Raw genomic sequence first — 17,285 nt, forward strand, 5'->3', positions numbered from 1 at the left:
AAAATCTTTGTCTTAGAACCACCTAAGCTCTCCGGTATGCCTAAATAAGAACTCATCCCACCCATGTTTGATATACCCAAAACTCCCTTTAATTCCTCCCTGAGATCAACATCCACCGTGTGTCCAAATTGAACTGAAGACTTCTGGAAATTTATTTGCTGACCCGAAACCCGCTCATATAACTTAAGGATCCTCAACAACACCTCACACTGTTCTTTTGTCCCCCGGCAAAAGAACAAACTATCATCCGCAAACAATAGATGAGAGATAGGAGGAGAAGCAGTTGAGACCTTGATACCAGTCAGATGCTTCACTTATTCGGCCTTCCGAAAATGGGCAATAAGCACCTCCGTACATAAAATAAAAAGATAAGGCGATAAAGGATCGCCCTGTCTCAACCCTCTATGTGGAACAATTGACCCATGAGGTTGGCCATTAATCAAGACCCTATATTGTACTAATGTCACACACCACATGATCCAAGAAATCCATTTTTCACAAAAACCCATCCTTCTTAGCAAATGCTCGACAAAAGGCCATTCCACCCTATCGTAGGCCTTACTCATATCCGTTTTGATAGCCATAATTTTCCCTTTACACAAAGGATTAGTACGCAGCCCATGAAACATCTCCTAAGCGATCAAGATATTATCCGAAATATACCGACCCGCCATGAACGCCGACTGAGTTTCGGAGACCAGGGACGGAAGAACAGCACGAAGTCGTTGACATAATACCTTAGATATAATTTATACCCAACATTAAACAAACTAATAGGACGTAACTCAGACATCCTGGTCGGTTTCTCCACCTTCGGTATAAGACAAATATTTGTCTCGTTTAACCGTTTATCAAAAACTCCTTCTTGAAGAAAAGAATTAACCTGAAGGACCAGATCCGCTTTAATCGTATTCCAAGCTTTCTGGTAAAATAATGCCGTCATACCATCCGGTCTCGGAACCTTATCCGGATGCATCATGAACAACACCTGCTTGATTTCCAACTCAGACACCTCCCGCGTCAAAGAAACGTTTGTCGCTTGCCCAACCAATACATCGCTCTCGGCCAAGCTCTCCTCAAAATCCGACGGATTCGATGAAGAGAACAGCTCCTAAAAATAAGAAACTGCAGTATTTTGGATCACAGGTTCCTCTGTTGACCACGTACCATGTTGATCATAAAGACCGACAAGTCGGTTCCTGACCCGACGTTGCTTTGTCTGAGCATGAAAATAACTGGTATTGTGATCCCCAAATCTCATCCACCGACTCCTACTTTTCTGATACCAATAGACCTCCTCATCCCGATACGCCTCCCGTAATTTCCAAGTAAGCTCTGCAATCCTCTCAACCGTAGTGCTATCATTCTCCTGTGCTGCCGCCAATTTAGATTTCAAATCTTCAATTGTTTCCCGCCCGTACGGAACCTGAGCTTTCCGCCACTGAGAAATAGCCCGTCGACAAGTAGTTATCTTGTCCACTAGAGAGGTAGATGGTGAACCATCCCCCACTTCCCACCCTTCCGCAATGGCCCCAAAAAGACCCTCCTTATCTAACCAACGCCGATCAAAGCGAAAACTACTTTTACCTCGGCGGATTTTATTTTCAATTACTGCTATCACTTGCATGTGATCCGATGCAATCCTTGGTAGATATTCCGTGAAAGAGTCAGTAAACAGATCATGCCACTGCTCATTTGCTAAAGCCCGATCCAACCTACACCGTATCGGTTTCTTATCCCGCCAACCTCTCCAAGAGAAATTATCACCCAAAGAAGGGAACTCAAGTAACCCGCAATGACGAATCATAGTATTAAAAGGAACAAAAGAAGAAGCATGGTGCAAACGACCGCCCCTCTTCTCATGGTTACCTTTTATTTCATTAAAATCACCAATTAGAAACCAAGGTTGATCTCTTCCCAATCCAATTCGAGTTAACCGTTCCCACACTAGATCACGGTTCTTAGGAACCGGATCCCCATAAACAAAAGATAAGTAGATTGTGTGACCTTTATAAATAACTTCCACATCAATTAGTCTGTTTGATTCAAATAAAAAAGAGACATTATTATTATTATTATTATTATTATTATTATTATTATTATTATTGTAAAATAGTGCCAATCCACCACTACAACCAATAGGTTCAACTGTTTTTAAAGCAGAATAACCAAAATGACCAACAAAAGATTCCAAAAAAGAAAAAGGCTGTCTTGTTTCTGACAAAAACAAAAAATCAGGCTTGTGCTTCCCCCATAAATCCCTGAGATACCCAAGTGTAGCTTTATTGCCTAGCCCCTGGCAATTCCAACTTAAAATCTTCATTTGATGACCTTTGGGATTGGTGGTTTAGCTCCACCAACAGCACCCTTCTCCATCTCCTGTGGCTTCAGGGGAAGAATGCCTCTAGCCGGAACAACATTCTTGATAGCAGGATGCTTACGCAGTGTACGCACGTAGACGTTCAGTTTCTTGGACCCAAGACCTTGAGAACCCATAAGACCTTTTCCCTTGCGTGTCTTCTCCACACCCATAGAAGGACCTGAACCCCCCACCTGCGGTATCTTGCCTACAGTAAGCGCTTTCGTCCCTGCAAGGACAAGTTCCTCACCTGAAAGGGTCTCCTCCTCTGTACCAGCAGTACCCTGATCCTTAGCCTCATCTTCCTCTACCAAATCGTCATCGACCTGCATAGCATGAGGGTCCTCCACAGTGGCATTAGAATCACCTTCCTCCTGCTCAATGCCCATAATCATAGCAGAATCCGCAACCACTCCCTGCTCAACAGGTTCTTGCATAATCGTAACATCAATGTCTCCAGTGGTAATAGAAGCACCCACTCCACCCTTCTCTCCCTCCGCAGAAGTGACCGCTACTGAACTCTCTGATCCCACCAAAGCACCAACAACATTTACTGCCTCGACTCCATGCGGAGAAAGCGACCCCCCACTCCCACTAGCCTTTGGATCTTCCTCCTGAAACAGGGCCTTGCGAACCACCTTTGGTGGGCGAGAACCATCCTCTGAACCCTCCAGACCAGCAGAAACACCCTCACCCACCGTCTTCTCAAGATGAGATTCGCGACTCCGCGCTGCTTCCCTAAGATGGCGATGCTTGTTGTATTGCACATAGGTTTGAAAACGGCGCTGCTTTGCCACCGGTCCCCCAACTGGAACAACTGACCTACCCTTGAAACCTTTGTCAAACCTCCCCTCATAAGGCCTCTTCCCATCAGCCTGTGACCTCTCTCCATTTTGTTTACCCCGATGCCCTCCATCCGCACCACTCTCCGAGCCAGAACCTCTATGTCTCTCCGACTTGACCGCACCCCTATAGCTCTGATGTCTACGATCAGCATCCTCCTTGGGCAAGACCGGTGGTTCCTGAGTAGGCTCCTCCAATAAAGGATAGTGGTCCTCATCATGACACAAGCTGAAACACTTCCGACAAAAACCAAACAGTCTCTCATAGCGAAGAGAGACAGTGGTTTCCTCTCCATTGAAGAACTCTACTTCTGTCTCAAAGAAAAGACACTTACGGCCATCCACCGTCACCTGGACTCTCCCTCCATCGATTTCAACATCCAACACAGTCCCCAAAGCTTCACCAATACTCCTGAAAGTCGGACCAGCCCAAAACTGAAAGGGCCCACCCATAACGCGAATCCAAAACGTAAGGATCGAGGGATAGGAGGGATCCACATTCGCGCACCAACGAACCATGGACACCATCCAGTGATCAAAGTAAAAGGGAGCCATCTTCAGAACTCTAACCATGTCTGCTTCTTCATCAAAGTCAAACTGGAACTTCCCCATCCCAAGATCTGCACCTACCACCTTACCCTCAAGGTGCCAAATCCGGGGAAATGTAGCCAATAGAGCCTTCATGTCTTGAGACCTCGGGTTCATGCAGCGACCCACCACAGTTTTGGAATAACCCTCGATGAGCGCCATGTTGTCAAAGTAAGGAACCTTGACTTTGCACTTCACCACCGGAGGAACTACCCCCTTCGCAGCTGAGCTTTGACCCAACACCATGCTTTGCGACATAGTAATAAGCAATGCACCAGAAACCTCAACAGAAAATGTATGAAAATGGAGCAAACCGAGAGAATAAACAACGATGAAGTGATATTGCTTCCTAGCTCGATAGACGCTTTTATACTCAGTCTCAGAAAATATTCACACAATCACTTCTCCAGAATCAACATTAAAAACCATGAGCATTGAATCCCGCCTAAAATGCAATCCCCAAACGATGAAAGCAAATCGCATAATCAAAGCGAACCATAGAAAAGGCAAGAACACGATTCTACCATTCCTCATCACCCCAACACACAGTAAAAACCGAATCCCAAACAGATACGAATCTCTTCGCTTATCCCTTGATAAAACCTCAGCACATAAACTCCACATACCCACTAAAAGAAAATCTTGATACAAATCAGAGGAGCTTCACAATTGTCTCTGATTCCCACAAATCCCAACCGATATGATCATAAGAACAAGGATCCATAAAATCCCTAGCCAAATCAAACCCTTATCTACCTGAGCAATCAAATCGCGTGATAGAAGAGAGCACCATTTATCCACCAAAGGAGGATGATCCCAGTGATACCCACTGAAAACCAGATAAATCCAACTTTCCTTTAATGTCAGGATTCTCCGATTCGAAATCATAAGATCCGACCCAGACCTCCTCAATCCCCCTTATAACAAAAATACAACGATCTCCCATGAAGAGAGATCCGTAACCCACATAAAATCCAATCGCATCCCAATTCGGATATCAAATCCCCATCCTTTACCCCACTCACATAGCCGGATCTCAGAGAAAAGAACCAGAAAAGGCAATCGAGAATCCCCATTAGATCCACCAGATAAGAGCCATAGATGACCAGAAAAGCCAAAGAGAAAACCCATAAACCCACTGCTCAATCGCATATCAGAAACCTAGAGACATCGCCATTGTCGTCGCCTCTAGGGTTTTCTTTCTCTTTATTTTTTTAGCTTAATTAAATTGGTGAGTTGTTAACTTCGTAGTTAAAATTTTATTTAACAAAAAAAAAAAAAGTTAATTTATATGTATTTTTTGTAGATGTAATCGGTCAGTTCGTTGGTGTCGGAAATCTTGATAGCGTCAAAACAAAAGGGAAGGATAATGTCAAATTGAGTTTCGATTTGCAAGATTTAACGTATGATTCCTTAATAAGTTTTCTTTAAAATTAATATTATTTTGGAATATACTATATAAATACTTATTCTTATTTCATGCATTCGTAATATAGTAGAACCCGGTTGAATTGCACGGTGTGGGGTGATCTTGCAAAGGACTTTGATACACAGATAAAAGAACATCAAGAAACTGTTGCATTTGTGTAATACGATTTGCATGCTTGAAGGAGTGTAGAGGTAATTACTGACTTTCTGAAAAATCTTAGAACTTATGATTGTCAAATCTAACGTTGCCAATTAAATCCACATTACAGGGAATTATAGTATTTCCAATGCGTTCAACTCTACCGACAATATGATAAATCCAGTTATGCCTGAAGTAGATGCGTTTCAAAAAAAGTAAGTAAGTATATATATATATATATATATACCTTCTATATTATTCGGCAAGACATGCTATATTCATTTACATGTTCTTATTATTATCATAACTTTACAGATTGCCCACTGATGCTATTGATTTAATACAACTTGATGATGATCCAAGCCCTCAAAAACCAAAAGTGACATTATATGAGGAGTTTTTCATTATGAACGAAAAGAGTACTATGGACCAAATCATTTATGCCCTTGAGGTAATGTTTCTAAAGAGAAAATCGATGTCATGTGACTTAAAATATTTCTGAATACTTTATATGGGGGAACGAACGTTTGGTTTATTCTTTATAGGCGCGAACATGTGTGACAATCACGACGATTTATTCTGTTGAAGTGTTGCCTAAATGGTACTATATTGCCTGTAAAGTTTGCAATAAGAAGGTGCAGCCGTATCCTCTAGAATCTCAAACTGGAAAAGATTTACTTTATAGTTGTGGAGTTTGTGATGCTGATGTTACAAATGTTGATTACAAGTAAGTTTCACTTATACTGTTAAAATGTTTTTTAAGAATTGTGATTTGGAACTATATATACATTTTAAGTGATGCCTAACTGTTTAAAAGATATAAACTCATACTTCATGTTGGGTACAGAAATTCTCAAAAGATTAAGCTGCTCTTTTTTGACGGTCTTGCCCAACTATTTATTGGAAAAAAAGCTGAAGAACTGGCTTTGGAAAAAACTAAAGTAAGTATAGTAACATTTGAATTTCTTTTGGTTTAAAATATATAAACAAGTATTGAATCAAGTGTTCATCTATGGTCAGGATGATACTGCAGCTATTCCTGGATCTCTCTCGGTCTTAGTAGAGAAGACTATGCTGTTTAAAATTATGATTACAATCGATAATTTAAATAGCGACAAATCTGCTTATGTTGTCGAAAAGTTTTGGGAAAAAGATGACATGGTTGTGCAATTTGGCAAGGTACTAAAGAAAAAAAAAAACCATGATACCATTATGAATTCTAAATGTTTTTAAACTTAATGTATATAATTTCAATGTAAGAACTCTATGGAAGGAATGAACTTTCAATTAATTCTTCCGATGTCGACGATCATAAGTTGCAAATCGCACCAGCTGAAACGATTTTGACTTCATCTAAGAGAGATCATACAGAAAGCAATGTTGTGTCGAACGGGAGTCATAGCATGAAGACAAGGAAAAGAATCAAAACTGAACCCCGAGATTGAAAATTTTCTATCACTTCAAAACATGTTATTGGTTTTAATTTATTTTAGTCTTTTATTGGGTTTATGTTTTTTACAGAAAGTTTAAATTATTTCATACAATTTCAATCACTTCAAAACATCTTATTGTTTTCATATTGGTTTCAATTAATTTTATAAAGAAAATTTTGCATTCTAACACACTTTTCTATAAAATAATTGCATTCTAACACACTTTTGAACCACCACACACTTTTCTTATGGTGTTTTACCTTTTTACCCTCTAACTCTCTCTCCAAACACATTACTTCCCAACACACATCTTTCTTTTATTTTTTTATTTTTACTCTTTTTACTTTCTTTTATCTTTCTTTCTCACCCTCTCTAACTCTCCCTCCATTTTCAAATAATTTTTATTTATTTGTTTATCTTACTCCCTTTCTTTGATATATGTGCTTGAATAATCTTGAGTGATGGATAACAATATATATATATATATATATATATATATATATATTACTTAGCCACATTTATATCTTTTTTTTTTAATTTTGCAATTTGATATATTTATCATTTATAAAATCAAATCCAGATGCTTATATGTTTATGATTATTTAGTTTCATGTTCAATATATACAATATCATCCATCAAATTTTTTTCATATGTTATTGACCATCAGTTTTATGTGTTCTATTAAAAAATCTTCAGATTTGGCTATATTTGTTACAATTTCTATGAAATTAAATTTATGATTATGGTTTATGATATAAAATTTAGGATTTAGGGTTTAGGTTTTAGATTTTTAGGGGTTTAGGGCTTAGAGGTTTAGGGTTTAGAGTTTAGTATAGGATATAATGAATGGTTTCATGCTTAGGTTTTTAGTGGATATGATGAGGTTAAAATTGTTTGGTAGTTAACAATGACTATTTCACCAAAACACAAGTAGTTTTTAGTGGACGTGTATAACTTAGCGTCCATGTGGACTTGATTTTATGGACATGAAAGATTAAAATTGTTTGATAGTTTACCATGGCTACTTTACTAAACCACAAGTTTTTTAATTAATTAGGTATATTCATATGTTTTTTTCTCTGGTCATCCAAAAATAATTATCCATCTATGCATGTTAACCATCCACATAATAGCAAACAACATCAATGAATTTGGAAATTTATAAAGAATGTAATGCAAGAAGTCAAAAATTTGACATAATTTAAGGTTCAAGGTTTACAGGTTGGGGCATGTCAGTTTCATGTTTTATAGTAAAAGATCTTCATATTTGGCTACATTTATTAAAATTTATGTTTATGGTTTATGATCTAATGTAAAGGTCTAAAGTTTAGGGTTTAGGGTTTAGGGTTTAGGATATGATATAATGAACGGTTTCATGCTTAGTTTTTTAGGGGATTTGATGAGGTTAAAATTGTTTGATAGTTAACAACGATTGTTTCACTATAACACAAGTAGTTTTTATTGGACGTGTATAACTCATCATCCATGTGGATTTGATTTTAGAATAAGTATCCACAAATAAGACATTAGTATCCACAAATACGTATCCACAGATACGTATCAACAAATACATATCCACAAATACGTATCCACATAATAAGACATTTTTAGCATTCACATAACAATTAACAAATATTCAACTATAATTGGATAATTAGGTATTCATATATTTTTCTCTGATCATCCAAAAAGAAGTATTCATCTAGATATGTTAACCATCCACATAATAGCGAACAATTATTCAAATATAAATAGATAATGTATAACTAATCAGTATCCATAGCACCTCATCCACATGATGACATCAAATTTTCATTATACAAACCTATTTTTTATGGATATGAACAGTAGATTTGTTATGTGTTGATGGTTGTATGAATAAATGTGGATTGGTTATGTATGAATGAATAGACTAGCTAGTAAATATTAATGACATGCTAGTCATATGAACAAGTGGATTCAACCGCTTGGATAGTTGACCACATAGATTCACTTGCTTGGATAATTGACCACATGAATGAATATTTCTAAGATGTTACATTGTAGGACACATAATAACCACATAGATTCAACCACTTGGATAGTATCTCATGCATCATCAAAATATGGACGACATGATGTTTGATTAATTAGACATTCATTTTTTAAGATGATCATCCAGAAGTATCCATCTACCTAGTTTGAGTATCCACATAGTATTGAACAAATATTCAGTGATAAATGGATAATGTGTGGTATAATTATTCATCCTAAATATTGTAAAATGGATTTTAAACTGTAGGAAAAATATAATTATAATGCATTATATAAAAAAAATTGACAATATATGTCTTAATAAGTAAATAAATTGATTACAAAGATAAAAAGAGAGAAAAATAAAAAGAGTTAGGAAAAAAAAAAAGAGAATTGGGGAGAGAGAAGAAGGAGATAAGAGATATGAAATGTTATAGAGGGTGAAATGGTCTAAAAAGTAAGTGAACAGTAGAAAATTGAGGTGAAAAGTGTGCTATGGTGAAGAAGTGTGTCAATTGAACAAAGTTTTACAAAAAGTGTGTCTTGATGTAAGATTCCCTTTTATAAATGTTCTGGAATTATGTTAGAAATAAACCAAATATTCTATATATATATATAACTTTACATAAATATAAAACATAATATATTATTGTTTGGGAAATATTGATAGTTAGAATATCCCTACAACCAAAGTAAAACTATTTTGAAATAAATCAAAGTTCCAAAAAAATAACGATAATACATTAAAATTATTTGGTCAAATTTAATAGACTGAATATTCGATACGAGAATTGAGGAAAATGAACATTAACGATTATGTTTACAAATAATTTTATATTTAAAACTTAATGGTAATTTTGAATATTGTGAATATTTAATACGAAAGTTTAGGAAATATAATATTATCAAATCTGAAAACATAACTTCTACATGTTATATATATAATTCTTATCCCCTATATATTAATAGAGAATCATTCTTGAAAAAATACTGATGTGTCGTTGCCAGAGAGTTCGAAGCACATTTTAGCGAATAACCCTCATTAATTATACTAATTACATCTATGCCACTATAGATTTAAATCAAAATTTATTAAAACTATTTGTAGCCATTTAATTTGAATCTATATTACTATTCTTTAAAAAACAAAAAATTATTTTTTAATTGATATTCATATTTTATTAAAATAAAGTCCATACAAATTTCTCCACCACGTTAAAAAAATTTTCTACATTCAAATATTTCACGGGTCACAAATATGAATATTAATAAAAATTAGTTACATATTTTGTTTTATAAAAACGAATCTTAGATCTCAAATAATAATTTTACTCATAATAATTTTATTTGAATCGATTTATCTGCACTATGTGCGGGTTGTTTACCTAGTTCTTGTAATTGTACCATGTCAACTGATAAAAAAAACTGAACCAATTCTTGAGTTCGTGCTGCTTGACGTAAAAGGTATCGCAAAAGTCAAGCTTTTTACAATATTTTGTATCATTGTAAATTCATACTAACATGTTTTAAATATATATGTGAAGAATCATAATGAAACGTCCATCTGGAGTTCGTCGATCAACCAAGAAAAGTTCAAGTGCTGATGAAGATGCATTTCGTTCGCAACTTCAACCAGAACAATTTATTTTCTATTATGAGGATAGCATTCCGGAACCAGATAAAAAAATCTAGAAAAACCAGTAAAGAATAAAGATCTTCTGAAGATAACTCATTGGCGCATCTTAATGTTCAAAATTCCATTGATGACGGTGAAGATAGTATATTGAAATCAACGAACAAGAAATCGAAATTTGATAACTTGGATGGAGTACAATATAATGCCTATCAACGAGTCAATTAACACATATGATAAGGGTGCTTCTGGTTTTATCTGCTGTGAGAAGAATAAAATATGGATGCAAAGATCTAACACGACAAAGGATTGACTTTCGAATATCGTTTACAAAATAAAATTTAAATTTCATATTTTATAATAATATCTATTTTTATTTATAATTATGATCATGATGTTCTTATAATTTGTTTTGAATTTTTAAGGGATATTATTACTTTCATTAGTTTCTCGAGTGTCAGTTTTTATAGCACAATTAAATTTCCTTTGTAATAATAATTACGATATGATGATCCACCGAAAAAGTAAATTAATAATATAATGTTACTAATAGGAATTTAAATTATAAGTTGGAATAATTTATTTGTTATAACAATTATGATATACTAATCACACCAAAATTATATGAATAAAATTTTGGTTAAATTATAATCCAATATTCATATGAAAGATGATGGAAATTTAACAAAAAAAAAAATGTTGATGAAGTCTAATAAAGTAAATCTCTAAAAGATGTAACAAAGACCCGCATATTTAATTAGAAAGACAAATAACATATGTTTAGAAAATATTTTTTAAATGTTAAGAGGATATATAGGAACATATGTTAATATTCGTATATATCAATAATTAGTACATTTTAGTTTAGAGGATATATACGTAATGTCTCCTTATATAAACAGACCTAACAGCAATATTCACCAAAAAACTAAGAAAATTAAGGTATCAATTAAAGGATTATAATTACTCGATTATATGAATTCTTGATCGTAGTTTGTTTATATTTTGCAGATCGTTATACTTTACGTCTTATAATGAGACCTTCGAAGTTTCCATATCGGAGGAAGAATGTATCGACACATGTCGTCTCTAGAAAACGTAACAACATTTTCAATTCTTTACATTAAGAGAAATGTTATATTCAAATCTAATGATCGTACGCAACAACATTGAAATACAGGTGTTAGTTCTCCGATAAATCTACCTGCTTTTACAAATGCATTAAATATTCAGAATCCTGAATCACATAAGACTGCAAGGTTGATAGGAATGCAAATATTGAATTCTAAAAGGGCAAAAAAAAGAAAAAAGGTTATATGTTCGTAAAGAAATTTTGTAATATATATATATATATATATATATGTATATGCTAACTAACTAATTCTATCCTTACCTATGCAGAAAATTTTCTTCTTCCCGGACTACACGAAGATTTCGTATGTTACATCGCAACTTATGACAACCCGTCCCGCGGATCCCACTAGCCCACCACTAGCTGCCCTAATGGACCGTCTGTGGACCCTGCTAGCCCCCCGCTAGCCGTCTCAATGGACCCCAAGCTGGCCCTACAGGGCATCGATCCTAACCCCTCACTGTAGAAATCCAAATCCACCAGTAGGTAATTGGTGTGCCAGGCCTTCCTCGAACCCTGTAGGGCCAGCTTGGGGTCCGTTGGGGCAGCTAGCAGTGAGGCTAGTGGGCTAGCAGTGAGGCTAGTGGGGTCCACGGGACGGGTTGTTAGACAACTGATTTGGATTCCAACGATGAAAGTGATTCTGATAGCTTTTCTGATAGAAATTCATTCAAGATTAATGATAACAATACGACATCTGACATGTTTCTTGGGTTTCCTCCCATAAAAGCTAAGTTACTAAATAATGGTATTACTCGATGCATATCTAATTGTTTATATTATAGATTTGTAATTATGTATTTAACTAATACATATAAAAAACTATTAATCAAATATTTATGTAGGTGATTATGATGATGGAGATCCTTATTTTTTATGTGATAATTGTGGAGTATATATGTGGTATGGAGAACAGGTGAATAAACGGACTAAAAAGGCAAAGCCGGGATTTTCATTGTGTTGCCATCGTGGCAAAGTAGTACTTCATACGTTGAAGACTGCACCTAAAACGGTACTATCGTTGTTTTATAATCACGACGACAGGAGTAAAAACTTCCATGATAACATACGAGCGTACAACATGATGTTTTCATTCACATCGTTAGGTAGAAAAATTAACCATTCCATAAATAATGGTAGAGGACCGTATATATAAATATTTGTCATAAATAATGGTAGAGGACCGTATATATAAATATTTGTCATATCTCAAATATATGTTAAATATTTTTAATATTTGATATATTCTACTAATCATGATTATTATAACTTTATGTTTTTGGCGTTGATATAGAACATCAGGATCTTCGGGAGATTTAAGACATGAGATTGTTGAGCTCTTAAAAAAGATGTTTGATAGTCATAACCCGCATGTTAAGGCGTTTAGATCGGCAAGTGAAAGATTTAATATGGAGGACGGTAGCGAAGGTTTGCGATTAATGTTACCTTTGGAAAGAACGACTGATGCAAGAACTCATAATCTTCCTACCAGCAAAGAGGTTGCTGCTCTAATACCCGGAGATTTTACGGCTGGTGTGAATAAACGTGACATTGTTATAGAAAGTCGTTCGGGTAATTTACAGAGGGTAAGTGAGCTTCATCCCGCGTACTTGCCTTTACAATACCCATTGTTGTTTCCTTATGGTGAAGATGGTTACAGATTAGGCATCAATATAGGGTTCGTGGATACCCGTGGACGTAAAAGGAAAACGGTCACCATGAGAGAATTTTATGCGTATAGAGTATGTGAAAGATATGAAGAATCCTCGATTATTGTTATGGCAGGCAAATTATTCCAGCAGTTTTTAGTCGATGCATTTACTACTATAGAATCAAACAGGTTTAACTATATTTGGATGAATCAAAGCAAGCTCCAAACTGAAAGAGTCGATAAGATAATCGAAGCTGCCGAAAAAGGACATGGAGATCTTTCACAATACGGAAAGAGGATATTTATTCCATCATCGTTTACAGGCGGAAAGAGATATATGATGCAACATTATATGGACGCCATGGCTACTTGCAAGTATTATGGATTTCCTGCTGTTCATAACTTTTACGTGCAACCCAAAGTGGCCTGAAATAGATCGTTATCTAGAAAGACATCGTCTTAGTAAAGAAAATAGACCTGATATATGTAGTCGAGTTTTCAAGATGAAACTTGATAGATTATTGGAGCAAGTGACAAAGGAGAAAACTTTTGGTATCGTAAATTCTGGTATGTTTTATAATATTTATTATTATTATTTATATTAGTCTTCCGATCATGTCAATATATTAATGCTTATCTGTTTTCATATTTTCCAGCCATGTATACAATAGAATTTCAGAAGAGGGGTTTGCCTCATGCACACATGATTCTGTTTACATCCAGACAATAAGATGCGTACAATAGACGACATTGATAAATTCATAAGCGATGGAATTCCTGATAAAGAGGTGGATAAGTATTTATATGAAGTTGTTTATGATGTGATGATTCATGGTCCGTGTGGTCCTATGAACAGAGATAGTGTCTTTATGAATAATGGACATTGCACTAAATTCTTCCCAAAACCATTCATGGATAATACTATTGTCGACGATGCTAGTTATCCAATATATAGACGAAGAAACGATGGGAGAGTTGTGGAAAAAAGGGTTTTCAATACGATAATAGTTACGTTATTCCCTATAATCGTGATTTGTCTCTCCGTTTTTGTGCGCATATAAATGTTGAAGTACTTGTTCAAGTACATCACTAAAGGTCCGGACTATATTAGAGCCGAAGTAGGAGAAGAAGATCAGGAAAATGAAATTAAAAAGTTTTTCAATTGCAGGTAATAGTTTATTCAAACTGTCAAACATTCTCATATTTAATATTTGTATTTTTTAAACTTATCTAACTAATTCAAGCTTTTTTAGATATGTATCTTCATGTGAGGCTTCTTGGCGAATTTTTGCTTTCCCGATTTGTTATCGTACTACAGCCGTAGAAAAACTCCCGTTTCATCTTCCAGGACAAGAATTGGCTATTTACGACGAGGATGATCCAATAAAAGATGTTTTGCACCGTACAACAAATAGAACTTCTAAGTTTTTGGGCTGGATGGAATGCAACAAGATTTATCCCCAAGCCAGAAAACTCAAATATGCTGAATTTCCATCAAAAATTGTGTGGAATAGGAGAGAAAAACTTTGGAAGCCAAGGTCTGAGAAACGAAAAATTTTTGTAATAGGCAGGATTACGTACGTACTACCTTCTCTAGGACAAGCCTATTACTTGCGAGTTTTGCTTAATAAAATTCCAGGACCAACAAGCTTTGACTATTTAAAAACAGTCAACGGTGTTCTTTACAAGGATTTTCAAGAAGCTTGCTATGCATTGGGATTATTTGATGACGATAAGGAATACATTGCGGCTATAAATGAAGCAAGTGAATGGTGTTTTGGGGAATTTCTAAGGAAGTTATTTGCGATCCTATTGCATACAAAGAGTTTAACTGTTCCTCTTGAAGTTTGGAATAAAACAAAGGACATCTTGATTGAGGATATTTTGTTTAAAGAAAGGAGAGAAAGGAACGATCCAGGTACATCAAAATGTTCTTTTGTTAAGTGAAAATATTTCAGTTTTTTTGCAAGAAAATATTATAATTGAGTGTTTAACTTTACTGTGGTAGGTCTATTATTGACACGGGCTCAGATATAAAATATATGTTTAACTGAAATAGAGCTTATGTTGCGATCGAATGGTACGTCTCTTACCGCCTTCGAGAAAATGCCTAAACCAGACGATAGTATAATGAACACATGTGTTAATAGGCTTACGTAGATGAGAGAATATATAGGCCTCACAAACAACAGGAATTGTACGATAAGTTGTTACCTATGCTAACTGATGAGCAGAGACGTGTTTATGAAGAAATCATTCACTCCGTGAATCAGGACAAAGGTGGTATGTTTTCTGTTCATGGTTTTGGTGGTACTGGGAAAACTTTCATGTGGACTATTCTTGGTGCTGATATAAGGTCTAAAAGTAATATTGTTTTGAATGTTGCTTCAAGTGGTATAGGTGCTTTGCTTTTGGAAGGTGGTAGAACGGCTCATTCAAGATTTGGTATTCCAATCAATCTTAATGAATATTCTGTGTGTACGATCGATGCCGAATCTGATCTTGCTGATTTAATTAGAGAAGCAAAGATTATAATATGGGACGAGCCTCCAATGATGAACAAGCTTTGTTACGAAACTTTGGATAGGAGTTTGAACGATATCATGAGATGTGACAAGATTTTTGGAGGTAAAGTTGTTGTGTTAGGAGGTGATTTTAGACAGATACTACCTGTTATTACGGAAGGAGGAAGAGTAGCGACAGTTTTAGCATCTATCAACTCATCTGTTCTTTGGAATAGTTGTAAAGTTCTTAAACTTACCCAAAATTTGAGACTTCGCAAGGCACGTAATAGTATGGATGCGGGTGCTCTCGCTACTTTTTCAAAATGGCTTCATGATATCGGGGATGGAAAAATCAACGAGTCAGATAGTGGGGATGTGGAGATCGAAATTCTGGAAGATTTGTTAATTAATACAAGTGGAAATCATATTGAAGCAATAGTTAAAGAAATCTACGGTGAGCATTTTGCAAGTAGGACTGATCCAAATTTCTTTAGTCAAAGAGCTATTCTAAGTCCAAGAAATGATGATGTTGATAAGATCAATCAATTTATGCTTACCAAGCTCCCAGGTATGCAAATAAAACAGGATATAGAGATTTTTTTTTTTTTTTTTAAAAAAATACTAATATTAAAAACATATCTAAAATTCTTAAATTTTCTTAATTACAGCTGAGGAGAGGCGATATCTTAGCTCTGATAGTATTGAAACGTCGGATACAAGCGGACGTGATGATATGATCTACACTCAGGAATTCCTAAACAGTATACAAGTTTCTGGACTGCCAAGCCCTGTTTTGACGTTGAGAATAGGAGCACCTGTCATGTTGCTAAGGAATATAGATCCTAAGGGAGGTTTGTGTAACGGTACGAGGCTAATTATTACTCAGATGACCAATCATGTGATCGAAGCAAGAATCGTGACTGGAAAAAAGGTTGGTGATAGAGTACTTATTCCCTAGGATGTATGTTAGTCCACCTGATGCAAAGTTTCCTTTACGTATGAGGCGACAACAGTTTTCTGTTACCGTGGCGTTTGCAATTATTATAAACAAGAGTCAAGGTCAGACACTAGAACATGTTGGATTGTTTTTACCGAAACCGGTTTTCACACATGGTCAGCTTTATGTTGCATTTTCTCGAGTCACAACCAGAAAAGGATTGAAGGTGTTAATTACAGACAAAGATGGGAAATGCCAGAATAAAACACTTAATGTTGTTTTTACAGAGGTATTTGAGACTGTTTGATTATGATTTGTAATTGGATAATTGTTTTGGACATTTAGATTAAAACTTTATTTTCTATCTTTAAATAAAGAACTCTTTAAGATCTTTATAATTCAATAATTGCCATAATACTCATTATAAATTGTTGTGACATATCTCAAATGATACTATTGCTATGTAATTAGGATATAGATTTTCATGTTGAAGAAGACCATTTTTGTTATTAGTATCAACAATGTAGTTTCAAAATATATAATTGTTAGCTGTATCATAAAGTCTATATATTAACTAACAAATCTTAAACACATTTAAATTCTAATTTTGCATCATATCTATTAA

General features: G+C 35.2%; 2 protein-coding genes across 2 annotated transcripts; one reads left to right on the plus strand and one right to left on the minus strand.

Annotated features, from left to right (window-relative positions):
- Positions 1 to 632: 632 nt before the first annotated feature.
- On the minus strand, positions 633 to 1,807 carry LOC147938052 (uncharacterized). The gene is made up of 3 exons (XM_087465447.1): positions 1,205 to 1,807; positions 884 to 1,111; positions 633 to 737 (listed from the first exon to the last, which is right to left on the minus strand). The coding sequence occupies exons 1-3, from the start codon at positions 1,805 to 1,807 to the stop codon at positions 633 to 635; spliced, it is 936 nt and encodes a 311-aa protein (XP_087321573.1).
- Positions 1,808 to 13,950: 12,143 nt separating this feature from the next.
- On the plus strand, positions 13,951 to 16,681 carry LOC104773174 (uncharacterized). Its single transcript, XM_087465448.1, has 8 exons — positions 13,951 to 14,208; positions 14,290 to 14,387; positions 14,473 to 14,621; positions 14,734 to 14,757; positions 14,859 to 15,137; positions 15,380 to 15,575; positions 15,807 to 16,291; positions 16,392 to 16,681. Exons 1-8 carry the CDS (start codon positions 13,951 to 13,953, stop codon positions 16,679 to 16,681), a joined length of 1,779 nt encoding a protein of 592 aa, XP_087321574.1.
- Positions 16,682 to 17,285: the final 604 nt, after the last annotated feature.

The sequence above is a fragment of the Camelina sativa genome, chromosome 9, assembly GCF_030686135.1.
Source record: "Camelina sativa cultivar CO46 ecotype springtype chromosome 9, ASM3068613v1".
Classification (NCBI taxonomy): Eukaryota; Viridiplantae; Streptophyta; class Magnoliopsida; order Brassicales; family Brassicaceae; genus Camelina; species Camelina sativa.

What these genes read in the sequence shown, in the direction of transcription:
- LOC147938052 (XM_087465447.1), bottom strand. Translation starts at nt 1,807, where the DNA reads ATGATTCGTCATTGCGGGTTACTTGAGTTCCCTTCTTTGGGTGATAAT. An exon ending in CTCAGACAAAGCAACGTCGG is followed by an intron (nt 1,112 to 1,204) that starts GTCAGGAACCGA and finishes TCTTATTTTTAG; the next exon opens with GAGCTGTTCTCTTCATCGAA. An exon ending in AAGCGGATCTGGTCCTTCAG is followed by an intron (nt 738 to 883) that starts GTTAATTCTTTT and finishes ATTATATCTAAG; the next exon opens with GTATTATGTCAACGACTTCG.
- LOC104773174 (XM_087465448.1), top strand. Translation starts at nt 13,951, where the DNA reads ATGCGTACAATAGACGACATTGATAAATTCATAAGCGATGGAATTCCT. An exon ending in AATAAAAGATGTTTTGCACC is followed by an intron (nt 14,622 to 14,733) that starts GTACAACAAATA and finishes TGTGTGGAATAG; the next exon opens with GAGAGAAAAACTTTGGAAGC. An exon ending in GAGAGAAAGGAACGATCCAG is followed by an intron (nt 15,138 to 15,379) that starts GTACATCAAAAT and finishes AGGCTTACGTAG; the next exon opens with ATGAGAGAATATATAGGCCT.